Genomic DNA, 12,708 nt, shown 5'->3' with positions numbered 1-12,708 from the left:
AAGCAGAAAAAAAAAAAACAAACAAAAAACAAAGACACTGAAATAGAGAACAAGGGATAGTGACCAGAGGGGAGAAGGAAGGGAAGTTAAGGGGAAAATGGGGGAGGGATTTGGAGGAACAAATAGGAAGGACACAGGGACGAGAACTAAGGGGGGTGGAAATGGGTGGGAGGTGGGGAGCAAGGGGCGGGGGAGGCTGGGATGGGAAAAATAGACAAAAAACTGTACTTGAAAAATAACTAAATAAAATTAAAAAAAAAAAAAAAAAGAAGTACAAATAAGTAGTTACAGAATAGCCATGGGGATGTAAAGTACAGTATAGAAAATGGAATAGCTAAAGAAGTTCCTACACTTGAACCGTGGACATGAACAAGGGTTGGGGGGATTGCCTGAGGAAATAGGGGGCACTGGGTGGGGGGGGCAAATGGGAAAAAAAATCAGGACAACTGTAATAGTATAATCAATAAAATATAATTAAAAAATAAAACTAATATGGAAATAAAAAAATTCTAAAATTAATGAAATGTAGATATTAGTACAAATATTAAACTGTATGATTAAATATTCAAATATTAAACTATGTCACTTCTAAAGAGAGTAAAAGTTTTGAAGACATATGAGAAAAGCTTCTTTCTTTTGATCCCCTGTTCCTTTCTTTTCAATGAGTAACAGCCGCTGAGTGATACTTCCACGAAAGATGCTACCCACTCTTCCTAAAAAGAATGGAACAGGTGGAGGAAGTAAAAATTGCTGAAGACAAAAACAGAGTGAAAAAAAGAAGGATGATCATGTACCCCAAGCTAATTTATCCAGGGAGAGCAATTCCATGTGCAAAGTCCAGGATTAAGCACTAAAACAGTAGTTAACAAGACAAAATAGGCTTTCTGACCTTACAGGAATTTGGATAAGACATAGTGCAATAGAGAAAGATAAATGTAGTTTTTTTAAAGTGGGAAAGGGGTAAGAAGGAATACCTAAAGTCTCAGTAAAGAATGCTTGTAAAAGTTGCAGTAAAGTCATGTAAAACAGATTCATGGCTCTTTAAAAACGCAGGTCTTAGTCAATATTTTTTTAGTTATAATAAAATATTCTGTAGTTTCTGAAGCTTTTCTACATTGGTTTTGGAGGCCGAAATTCCATTTAAGATCAGTATTTCTTCTGGGGAAAGAATTATTTTACTTTCAACAATGGAAACATTATAATGCATAATCTAGCATAACAACTAAAAAATTAACTATTATGTATAAGAACTCAAGTTCAACAGTCATTTATATTAGATTGATTTTTCAAGGTATTTTTGCAATTCAAGAATTGTCCTGGATGGAAGTCAAGAAAAAATAATGTGAATATAGAAAGTTGTTTGTTTCCCATTGTTAAATTAAAGAAGATAGATTTAAATTAAAGATAGAGACCTGGCTGGTCATCTGAGTTGGTTAGAGCATTATCCCAATAAGTGAAGGTCCATCCTTGGTCAGGGTACATACCAACGTATGCATAAAAAAAGGGAACAACAAATTGATGCCCATTTCTCTCTCTCCCTCCCTTCCTCTCTCTCTCTCAAATCAATAAAAAATAAAATTTTAAGTATGTTTATCATTGTTAATATGAAAAATAATAAAATAATACTAACACAAAAATAAACTTTTTTCATGCACTCACAACTATAAACCTACTTTAAAAGAAAAAAATAAAGACGGATTTCTCAAAAGTAGTTGGCTCTGCTATCCTATAACTAACAATCCTTCAAAATGAAATATAGCTAGTTTAAACCAACAGGATGAATAAAAAGGTATCTTTTAAACTGATTCATTTTTTACAATTATTGTCTACTTTAAACATGGCAGGAGCCCCCCCGCAGGGTAAGATGATTATAGCGGAAAAAGGAAAACCCAGGCACACTCTAGGAGAGACAATACATTCAATGTGATTCTTCCCTTTAAGCAAATAAAGTCATCTAGATCTTTCTTTCCATTTTTCACTCTGAAGTGTGAAAATTAAGCCTCCAGAGCACTTATATGTAAGGACAAAGGAACAATGACACTCCCCAGAACAGAATATAAGAAATGACCATAAAGTATAGAAGGTGACTTTTAAATAAATGTGCCAGAACTAATACTGTAAATAGAAATGGTTGTTATCCCCGTCAAAGTCATCACCTTAAGTATTATACTTAATCCAATGATGCTGTTACAGGCACTTTGGAATTTGTTTCGGAGCTTAGAATTTCCTACATCCTTAAAACTAACAAACATTTGTCTTTTCAGGTTAGATTAAGCAATAGTCAAGAGTCCTCTGAGTAGCTGTGCTTTTTCTTTGGAAAGCCTTTCCTAATGTCCCCAGTCAAGATTCTGCGCCTCTTCCTAGTGAATCACGTACTTCCCCCCGCAAAGCACATATCACTCTATACTAGAATTGCTTATTTTTTATCATCTGTCATCAGGTAAAATTGTAACTTCATAGGAACAAGGAATTTATTTATCATTATATCCACAGTCCTAGCATAGTGCCCAGAAACTTACAAGCACCCAAGAAATACTGAATGATGAAATCAACTATAATACAAAATGGTTTGCAGCATGGTGTGTACCTTCCCTACTTACCTCCCAGCTTCTTTCAGAAAGGGTACCACACACCTCTGCATGATTTGTGTGATTATATATCTGTACAGAGGGACTGTTACTTTATATACCTAGGAGTAATAGTGACTGGGTGGATGATTTTTATTATTTATGTATAGAAAAAAGCAAATGTCACACTTGCTTCCTTGGATTAAAAACTTGTAACTTTTCATTTTCAATTCTGTAATCACAATAATATCTTACCTAGCTGCAGTATCTTTATAGTGTCTCTGCAGGCTTCCATCACCAGTTTGAAATGGCGATAAAGTGGGTAGCACAAAACTCTTCTTCCAAAAGATACCAGGACTTCGTGAACATTAGTCCAAGTCTATAAAGTATCAGTAAAATAAGCAATCATTTCCACATTATACAAATAAGAAGCACATAATGAAATATTCTCTATTAAATATTATAAGTTTGGATCATCAAGAAGCCAAGTAGAAGAGAAATATAAAACCATAAAATGAGACTTTTTGTATGCCCTACAATAAAATATTTAATCTTGTTAGTCTTTGTAATTTTTCATCTTTTATCAACATACCACAAATATTCTTTAAAAATCACATATGTAGCAGGAAAGTTTTAAGAAGTCTCTTAAGAATTACAAACATGAATCTAAAACACATGGCACTAACCAAATACAGATGCACATAAAAGACATTTCTAAATGATACACGTTTCATGCTTTTGTCCTGGAGGACCATTCAAACAGTACAGATGAAAGGTGTAGAGCTTTTCAGTGACATGTGTTCCATCTCTCTCTCTCTTTTTTATTTTGAGCACAAGTAATACATGGTATTTACTTCAGTAATTTATTTTCACTCATCTAAGAGAAAACTAGTAATTGCTGGAAAAAAGTGTTTTATCTTATATAGTATAAAACTGACACCATCAGCAATTCAAAATTTAACTGAAATCACAAAGGTAATTTTCAACAACACTGTTTTTAAATTTGAGTTTTTATAAGAAATGTAACCCATATGTAAAACTTAAACATAAAATTAAAACTAAGACAGCAGCATACTTTCCATATTTACTAATCCTTAATGGGGTCCTGATTAAGAATATTGAGTATCTGACAAAAAAACAGTTTACATTTATAAAGAATTAGGAACTTTTTAAAAATTCTAGCAAAAATATAAATACTTAGAAAGTTTGACAGTTATTAACATTTCTGGCAATTCTAAGTTCTCTCAAAAACAGTAAAATTTTGAAATAAAATCATAATTAGGTAAAGTTATTCACACAGATTTTAATAACTATGAAATTAATCACCAATTCCATTAATTACCACAAAAACCAGCTTTCCCATGGCAATATTTAGAACCCAAATAAAGTCCAGAGAACAGCACTTCTCCATCTTTAATATGCACATGAATCCTTGGAGATCTTGCTACAAATTCTGAATCAGTGTGTCTGGACTGATACTAGGTCCTGCTAACAAGGACTGATACTACATCCCGCTAACAAGCTCCCAGCTGAGGTTGGGGGCCAAGCTGTTGGTCCATGAACCATTCTTGGAGTAACAAGATTCTCTAGTAAAGTTAAATGTTTCAGTTCCTGTTTACTGAACTGAAACATTTATCTTTTACTTCAAAAAAGTGATGCTATGAAACAAATTTGATTGTACAAGTTACAATGTACTATATATAGGATTTTTTAAAATATTTATTTATTTTTAGAGAGAGGGGAAGGGAGGGAGGAAGGGAGGGAGAGAAATATCCATGTATGAGAGATACATTGATTGGTTGCTTCTTGCACACCCTCAACTGGGGTTGCCTCCTGCACGCCTCCAACTGGGGATCTGACCTGCAACCCAGGCATGTGCCCTGATTAGGAATCGAACTGGTGACCATTCAGTTTGCAGGCCAGCACTCAATCTGCTGAGCCACAAGACCCACAGTTATCTATCTAGGATTTTAATTGGGAAAAGAAGTACTTGTCTTCATTGATAATACAACTACCAATTGTTTAAAATGGCACTTTTTGAAACTTCTACTTTTAATTAATATTTTGATGTACAACTTTTTGTACATAATAGATACATTTAAAAATACCATCCTTTGGCCCTAGCTGGTGTGGCTCAGTGGATTGAGTGCCGGCCTATGAACCAAAAGGTCACCGATTCAATTTCCAGTCAGGACACATGCCTGGGTTGTGAGCCAGGTCCCCAGCTGGGGGTGTGTAAGAGGCAACTGACCGATGTATCTCTCACACATCTGTGTTTTTCTCCCTCTCCATCTCCCTCTCTCTAAAAATAAATAAAATCTTACACACACACACACACACACACACACACACACACACAAAATACCAACCTTTGACATGGTAAGATCTACACAACTAATTTGTGGAAAATATATGTAGAAACAATTATTACTATATTAAAAGACTGATCAGATCTCACCATTCTAATGTAAGACCTCGGAGAAGTTATTTAAGGTGTATGACCTAAGTTTCTTCATCTGTAAAATAGCAATAATACTTCTCACAGACTTACTGAGAAGAATTAGTGAGGTAATACATGTAAAATGCTTAGCACAGTCCCTAGTGGTAAATAAATGGCAGCTAGTACTACTGTCACCTAGGTTTGATTCTCATCTTTGACCTCTGAGCCCCAATATATGCCAACTCACAAACATGCCTCAAACTCCATCCCACAGTCTCCCCAACAGACCATGTGCCCACTCTTTCTCCAAAGTGTGTTCTCCCTCTCCTGACCTCCAAAATAGCTTCTCTGGCTTCATTAGTATACTATAATTAGAATAGGAGTAACAAATGGAATCAGAATTTTTTTAGAAATTGGAAAACAAACTGCTTCCACTTTATACAATTAAGCTTCCACTTTAAAAGCCAACAGAAAAATAACTTTTTGAAGAAATTCTAAATAATTGAAATTAAAAACCATACCTCAAACCAGCACAGTGTTGAACTCAGTTTTCTGATATTCCATGCAGATTCAACCTTTATTTGTTTTAGAGAAAAGAGTACTGTCACATTAGAGGTAAAGTCGTTTAATTTTAATATTAAGCAAATATATCTATTTATTCAACTAGTATGTGAGTGGTGTTGACATATATAAGAACTAAGAAGTGTTTATAATTGCAAAAAAAATAAAATAATTGCTTTACTGATGCAGATGCTGTCGAAGGCAAGTTTCTGTCTACTGTCCTTGGACTTTTATAAAGTAAAGCCTTTCCACTGATAAGAGTCCCAGAACACAGGAGGTTATTTAAGCAGGGGCTTTGAAAGCAAAATTAAAGCAAAGCAATGCTTGCTCAATTTCTGTCCATCTCAACTAAGTTACTTGCCTCCCATTCTATAAAAAATCTGCCAAATGAACTAAAAGATAATGTTCATGTGCTGTCTGTGGCATTTCAAAAGCTACTCAAGAACTTGGCCTTACAGAGAATGCTTGTGAGAATAAGTATATCCTAAAGAAGGTTTTGAAGTTGCAGACTTCATCATTTCAAATATGTAAATATAAGAATAAAGAATAAATTTTGTTGAGTAAAACTAAACACTAACTTATCTTCTCAAGCAATAATACGACACACTGTTTTGCCAAAGAAAACATTTTCTCCAATTGTAGTATCTTTTAAAAATGAGTGGAAATAAAAAGCATTTTCAGTTATATTAGGCACTTATTATACTCATTAATATTTATTTTGTAATCAAATGCAAATCTAAAGAGTCATTTGAAATTTTTAGAATTGTGACAACAAAATATTTAGCACATAAAATTCTAATTCTAAAACTATGCTAATGCTAAGTGAGAAAGACAGATTAAATAATAATGCATACATTATGACCCAATATAAATACATATAATGTGCACAATGAAAGAGATACATCACCTTATAACAGTGGCTTTTTCTGATGGCTGAGATTACAGAAAATTTTAATTATTTTCTTCATGTGGTACTTCCCTTTACAACATATGAAGTATTTGTGTAATAAGAAAAAAAAGCATATGCTCATTTCAGGAGAAACCCTTTCAGCAAGGACAGTTATAAATAGCTATAGAGCACATTAACCAGGAAACTTTTGTGTGTGTATGGTTTTCCAGCCTTTTTAAAAAATATAGGTGAGAAAAAGTTTCCAAAATCAAATGTGGTTTAAGAAGAGATACAAATGGGGAGTAATGGACCAGTGGAGGTGGTAGAGCATATAAGGTCAATAAGCAGTAATAGGGAAAAATACAATAAAAAACTATTAAAAAAAGAAGAGATACAATAGTCTATGTTATTATAAAAGTGCATTGAAGAATACTTATGTACAACAGAAATCCTTTTACAATAGGATTTCTTTAAAAGATCCCTATACTTTGCACCTGCTAACCAACAGCTTGGAAAAAGAATATAAATGGGTTGGCAAATCTTACTCCTTGCCAATGTCAAGTATCATGTGGCAACAGCCCCCTTATTTGGCCAATTTTTCTCCAGAAGATCCTTTTTCTCTACCCTCAGTTTTACTTCTCTACTTTACTGTTTGTAAAGACTAATACCAAGGGAGAAAAGAAAGGAACCAAGCAAGCGTTATGCTTTAATGTTGATACCCATCACCAACAAACACATGTCCCAGTGTCCCCTACATAAGTGATCACAACAAGTCTTACTCTCAACAAGAGGAGTAATGTCTACTACAGTTTAGTCAGGACAGTAGTAATCTATGCCAACAAGCACAGACACACATGCACTTACATTCTTCTCTCCTTCATTGACACGAGTTTCATAGCAATATGCCAGAAGGATATCAATCAGACTGTAGTACACTTGATAATGAGCTCTCTTGTCCAGTAGGTAAGACTTATGGGCAAATTTCCGTAGCTGATATTTCTCCTCTTCAGAAAAAGACACTGGAAGAAAACGTATTTAAAAATTAGATGTTCCAGGGAGAAGATGGAGGCGAGGTAGGTGGGAACAGAGCCCAGTTCTCCCTGTGCCCACATGGAACACCTTGCCGATCTTCTGAGGAACAGAGTGAATGGCCAAAGGAATCCCAGCTAATATGAAGTTTAGAGGCCAAAAATTGCAAGGACATTGAAAAACAGACAGTGAGGAAATTGCACTGGGCCGGTAAGGTCCCTGAGATCTGCACGGGGACCAAGGCTGCTGTGGCTCCTGGCACAGCGCCTGCTGTAGGATGTGGGGAGGGAAGGAGATCACCAGCTCCCTCCCCTACCAGAGCAGGGAAGGCACCTTGGCACCAGGAGGGACCTAGATGCTAGAAGTCGCTGGGGAGCTAGAGACAAAGTGGGAGACACACAGAGGCAGTACAAATCCACTATGACTGTGAACACCGGAACCAGAGAAATTGAGGTGCCAGACGATGCCTGGAGAAGGGAGGAGTTGGGCCATGTCGAACCCTGACTCAGTTAGTCTTTGGACTGGTTGGAAAGTTGGGCTGTGTGAAAAGCCATGCCTGGTAGAACAGCGGGAAGCTGCTTTGTATGGAACTCTCAGCAGCAGCAGCTGACATGTCCTGAGGGAGATTTCAGCTGTGTGCATTCAGACACCGAATAGCTGAGCAGAACTGCATGCCCGGCATGTCTCGGGCTCCGCACCAGAGATTGAACACGCTTGCTGTACAGAGACTGAGGGGCTAATTTGAGACTGGAAGCTCATGGATGACCTGGGCCAGGGGATGCCAGAAAACTGGGACCCAGACCTGTTCCCCATCCTCTTAAAACCACAGGGAGAAAAGTGAAGCCCAGCCCACCTCTTCCTATAGCATAGGAAGACCAGCAGAACTCGCTGAACAAGTTCAAAGTCAGCAGGAGGCTTATTATTATTTTTTTCTTTTTAGATCCTCTCTCCCTTTTCCTTCCTTCTCCCACCCCACAAGTGAGACAATAAGACTTGGAGTTATGAGGGTCCAGGGACAGATCAAAAGGGGAGCACAAGGCTAATACCAAAAGACTAAGAAACCGAGACAAATGTCACTTTGCTATCCCATTAACTGAGCATGTTATTGTTTATGTGTATTATTATTACCTTTTCATTATTTTTACCACTTTTATTTTATTAGTATTATTTTATTTCTCTTCCTTATGTTTAATGTTCCCCATTTTATTACTGTTTAATTGCATTATTTCACTGGTTTTTCCTTATTCTCTCTTTATTGTATTTTAATTTTTCTTCTTTTACTTCATGCATCTACCAATAACACACTATTCTTGTCAGGTACTTTCTATTTTGGTTATCCAATCATATATTTCTTGTAATACCTGTTGTTCCAGTACTACTGTAAATGATTCTTGTTCCATACAATTGTACATACTACACAGCAACCCTCCCTGATCTTAGCCCACTTCACTTTAATCCTGAGCATTATTATTGTTGTGGTTAACTCTACTCTCTCTCAAACTATGCCTACTTTCTATCCTTCACTCTCACTATATCTGATCATCTAACCTTGCACAAGCAGTCTGTTTTCTTAATTAACCTCACAATCCTCCTCCTCTCTATGAAGAGTCTTATCTCTCTTTTACCTTTTATAAAAAGTGGCTAGTTGGGTGAAATATCAGTTAACGCTATACTTATCCAAACAATCTCTTATCTATTCTCTACCTGCTGGTATTCTAAATCCCATAAAATACTCTCCTGCTGTCCTAATCCATTTTTCCTGCCCCCTGCCACTGATCACATACAAGAAGAGATGGGAGCTATGAACATCAGTATACCTGCTGGAGGAGAAAACCAAAAAAGGAACCACCAAAAGATAAAAACCCTAGTGCAACAAGAGAGCCCACTCAAACAGAAGAAAGGGCAAACCTACAGTGTCCAGAAAAGGAGATCAAAGAGACCACACCACTGAACCTCCTAGAATTCCGACCATAAAGTCCACCCTACAAAGACAGCTAGCAAAACAAAACATCAAAAGCACAAAAACACACAGAGAGTCACCTAAAATGAGGAGGAAAAAAAAGAACATGCAATCAAAAGGAATGGAAGACTCCCCACTAAAAGAGCTAAACAAAATGGAGGTAATCAAATGTCAGATATAGAATTCAAAATAATGGTTATAAAGTTGCTCAAGGAACTCACAGACAACCACAAAGAACTGAATAAGAACTACATCAGCATGAAAAAGGAAATAGAAACTATAAACAAAAACCAGGAAGAAATGAACAATAAAATCTTGGAAATAAAAAACACATTAGAAGGAACTGCAAGCAGGCTGGATGAAGCAGAGGATTGAATTGGCAAGCTGGAAGACAAGGTAGAAAAACAGCACCTAGATTGAGCAAGAAAAGGAAAAGAGAGAAAGAACAGGTGGAAAGGGAGCTGCAAGACAACATGAAACATAATAACATCCATATAATAGGGATAACAGAATAAGAAGAGCAAGGGATAGAAAACCTGTTTGAAAAAGTAATGATGGAAAAATTCCCAAATTTGGTGAGAGAAAGTCACACAAATACAGGAAACAAAGCCAATCAAGAGGAACCCAAAGAGGCCCACTTCAACCATATCATAATTAAAATGGCAAAATTCAATAACAATTAGAGAATCTTAAAGGTATCAAGGGAGAAACAGTAAGTAATATACAAGAGAGCCCTGATAAGACTAGCAGCTGACTTGTCAATGGAAACATTGCAAGTCAGAAGAGAATGGCAAAAATATTATAAATAATGAAACCCTGAGGCCTGCAACCAAGACTACTTTATCAAGCAAGGCCCTTAATTAAAATGGATGGCCAAATAAAGAGCTTCCTAGACAAAAGAAGTCTAAAAGAATACACCTCCACCAAACCAGCTCTGCAAGAGGGGTAGGGGGTAGTTGGAAGATGGTGGCGGAGTCAGGGAAGAAGATGTCAGGGAAGGGAGTCTCAAAAACTTTGGGAGACATACTCATTTCCTGCTCGGACCCTTATCGTATGAATGAAACCACTCTTAGCAAAGCAGGCTTCACAGGACTTTTAGGGAATCTTTCTTATGCCCGATCACCCCGGATCCCGCTCTAGCTGGAAAGGGGCTGCACTGCCTCCCCCATCATAGGTTTTCAGGCTTAAGTGGATTAGAGCCAGGAAGCGCTTCTCCCAGAGGACATGGGGACTCAGGCTACATCGGAATAGCTGGGGGACAAGTGTCCATCACTCCCTCTTTGTTGCAGCTCCTGAGTCCTTCCCTGATGGCCTCCCAAGTGATAGTGTCTGGCTTAGGTTACCCCTCCTGTGAGGGGTCTTACCAGTCATGGACTATTCAACCATGCATTGGGGGCAGGGGAAGAAGCAGAAGCTTTGCTGCACTGCTGCCAGAGACAAGCTTTGTCTCCTTAGTGGCTCACAGACCAGAGGCCGCTCATTCAGCCTTAGCCATAGAAGGCAGTTACAACTCCTGAAACCAGGCAGAGTGGTTCCCAATATGCCCAGAACCCTTAAATGATGCATCAGCTCATCTACATATTTATTAAGTAATCATTACACCTATATATGTTTAATGATTTATAAAGGCTGATCTAAGAACTTTAGGTTCTGCTGTTATACGACCCAGAAGTGCTCCCATATTTCATAAATCACTTTCCATGACTCTATACATATGAAAAGCCTATTTGAATGAACTCTTCTGAATTATTGGATACTAGGTAACCCTAGCTTTTCCTTAAAACGCCACCACCTTTTCTGAGTGTTTTTAAGTTCCATTTTGGCCTAAGGACTTCATTAATAATACAGACATGTTTACGTTCTGAAATTCAAGCAAAAGAAACAAAAATGGTAAAGAACACTAATAACAAACCAGGAAATCACTAGAGAAATCAAAAGTGTGAGCCACCCAAAGCCTTTTTTATTAGAGTTGTAAATTGTATCAGGAAGAGGCTTGTAAATTGTATGAGGAGGTTTGCACCAAGAGGTATGCCCGAGCAACAGCACTGGAAATAACTACAGATGCAGTGCCAATAATACTTGAATGATTGCCGCCAAAAGTAACATCTGTCAAGCATTTGTACAACTTAGCAACACTACAGAGCAGCTTTGCATATATTTCAGCACAGTATGATTAATTATGTTTCTGTAAATAATGTACAGACATACAAGAACAAGCTGAAAGCTCCAATCATTGAGCACAGAAACTGGTGCCCCAGCATTGAAGCATATAGCCCAAGACCACCTCCCAACTTAAAAAACCCTATCAATATAGAGTCTTAAAAGACTGCAAAGAAGGCTGCCCCCAAAATGGAAAGTGACCTTCTCATTTCACTTAGAACATTTTCTAGTTTAGTTACGTTTACATCTTCCCTCCTAAATCCCCCTCCCAAATATCCTTGTCTTCTGTAGGTCAACAATGGAATCATCCATGATCTGGGTCCTTTCAGAGGAATGCCAATCTGTCTATTACATTGTACACTTTCTGGAAACAGATCATGAGAACCAGAAGAAAATGTGCTGTGTTTAACCTCTTGGCCTGAATGGGTAGCCTTCTAGTGGCTACAACTTTCAAGTTGAGACTGATAGCTCTACAAACACTGAAGAGCTCATTGGTGCCAAACAGGGTTTCCTGCTAGGAAATTCACTGACTATAAATGCTATGTGGTGTCTTTTCTAGCAGTCATGTGCCAGATTCTTAGGCTGAAGTTAACCACTGAAAGACAACATGGGAAATATAGAAAGCCCATCCTCATGAAACCAGTGTTAAGCACAGCACTTAACACTTCCATTTACAAGACTTTGGGGAGAAAGATCAGGATCATGACAAAAATGAATATATTAATAAAAGTCTCTGCATTGTAACCTGGGGCTATGATGAAAATGACAAGACTCATAACAGAGCCAAAAAGCTTATGTGGAATTTGAAACAACTACAGCTTGATATTTTATGATGAGAATGAGTCAAGGGTCCCGCCCACGTGCACTGTTGTACCTGCCCAGCAGCATCAGACAAGAGAGCAAAGAGGCAACAGCACCCGCAGCAACAGTGAGAGGAAGGAGGCCTGGAGGTGAAGAGGAAAAGGAGGGAAAAGTAGAGCAGCAGCGTGCTCCTTGAGAACTTGAAAGTTCATTCCTTGGCATATTTCTTTTCTCCCATATTTTATTCTGGTTTATCACATTTTAATTTATTTCTCTAATCTTGGGTGTCTCAAATATTCGA

General features: G+C 37.3%; 1 protein-coding gene across 1 annotated transcript in view; it reads right to left on the bottom strand.

The window, feature by feature from the left end:
• SHQ1 (SHQ1, H/ACA ribonucleoprotein assembly factor) overlaps nucleotides 1–12,708 on the bottom strand; it is a 109,830-nt gene that overhangs the window by 61,422 nt on the left and 35,700 nt on the right. The window contains exons 7-9 of the mRNA XM_037150269.2: nucleotides 7,322–7,476; nucleotides 5,529–5,582; nucleotides 2,823–2,946 (exon numbers count right to left, since the gene is read on the bottom strand). Of these exons, the coding sequence (XP_037006164.2) occupies nucleotides 2,823–2,946; nucleotides 5,529–5,582; nucleotides 7,322–7,476 (333 nt within the window). The remainder of the gene's footprint in view (nucleotides 1–2,822; nucleotides 2,947–5,528; nucleotides 5,583–7,321; nucleotides 7,477–12,708) is intronic.

The sequence above is a fragment of the Artibeus jamaicensis genome, unplaced genomic scaffold (assembly GCF_021234435.1).
Source record: "Artibeus jamaicensis isolate MK-2021 breed Jamaican fruit bat unplaced genomic scaffold, CSHL_Jam_final contig_886, whole genome shotgun sequence".
NCBI lineage: Eukaryota > Metazoa > Chordata > Mammalia > Chiroptera > Phyllostomidae > Artibeus > Artibeus jamaicensis.
The sequence above is the reverse complement of the archived record's forward strand: the minus strand, read 5'-3'. Positions and strand labels throughout refer to the sequence as shown.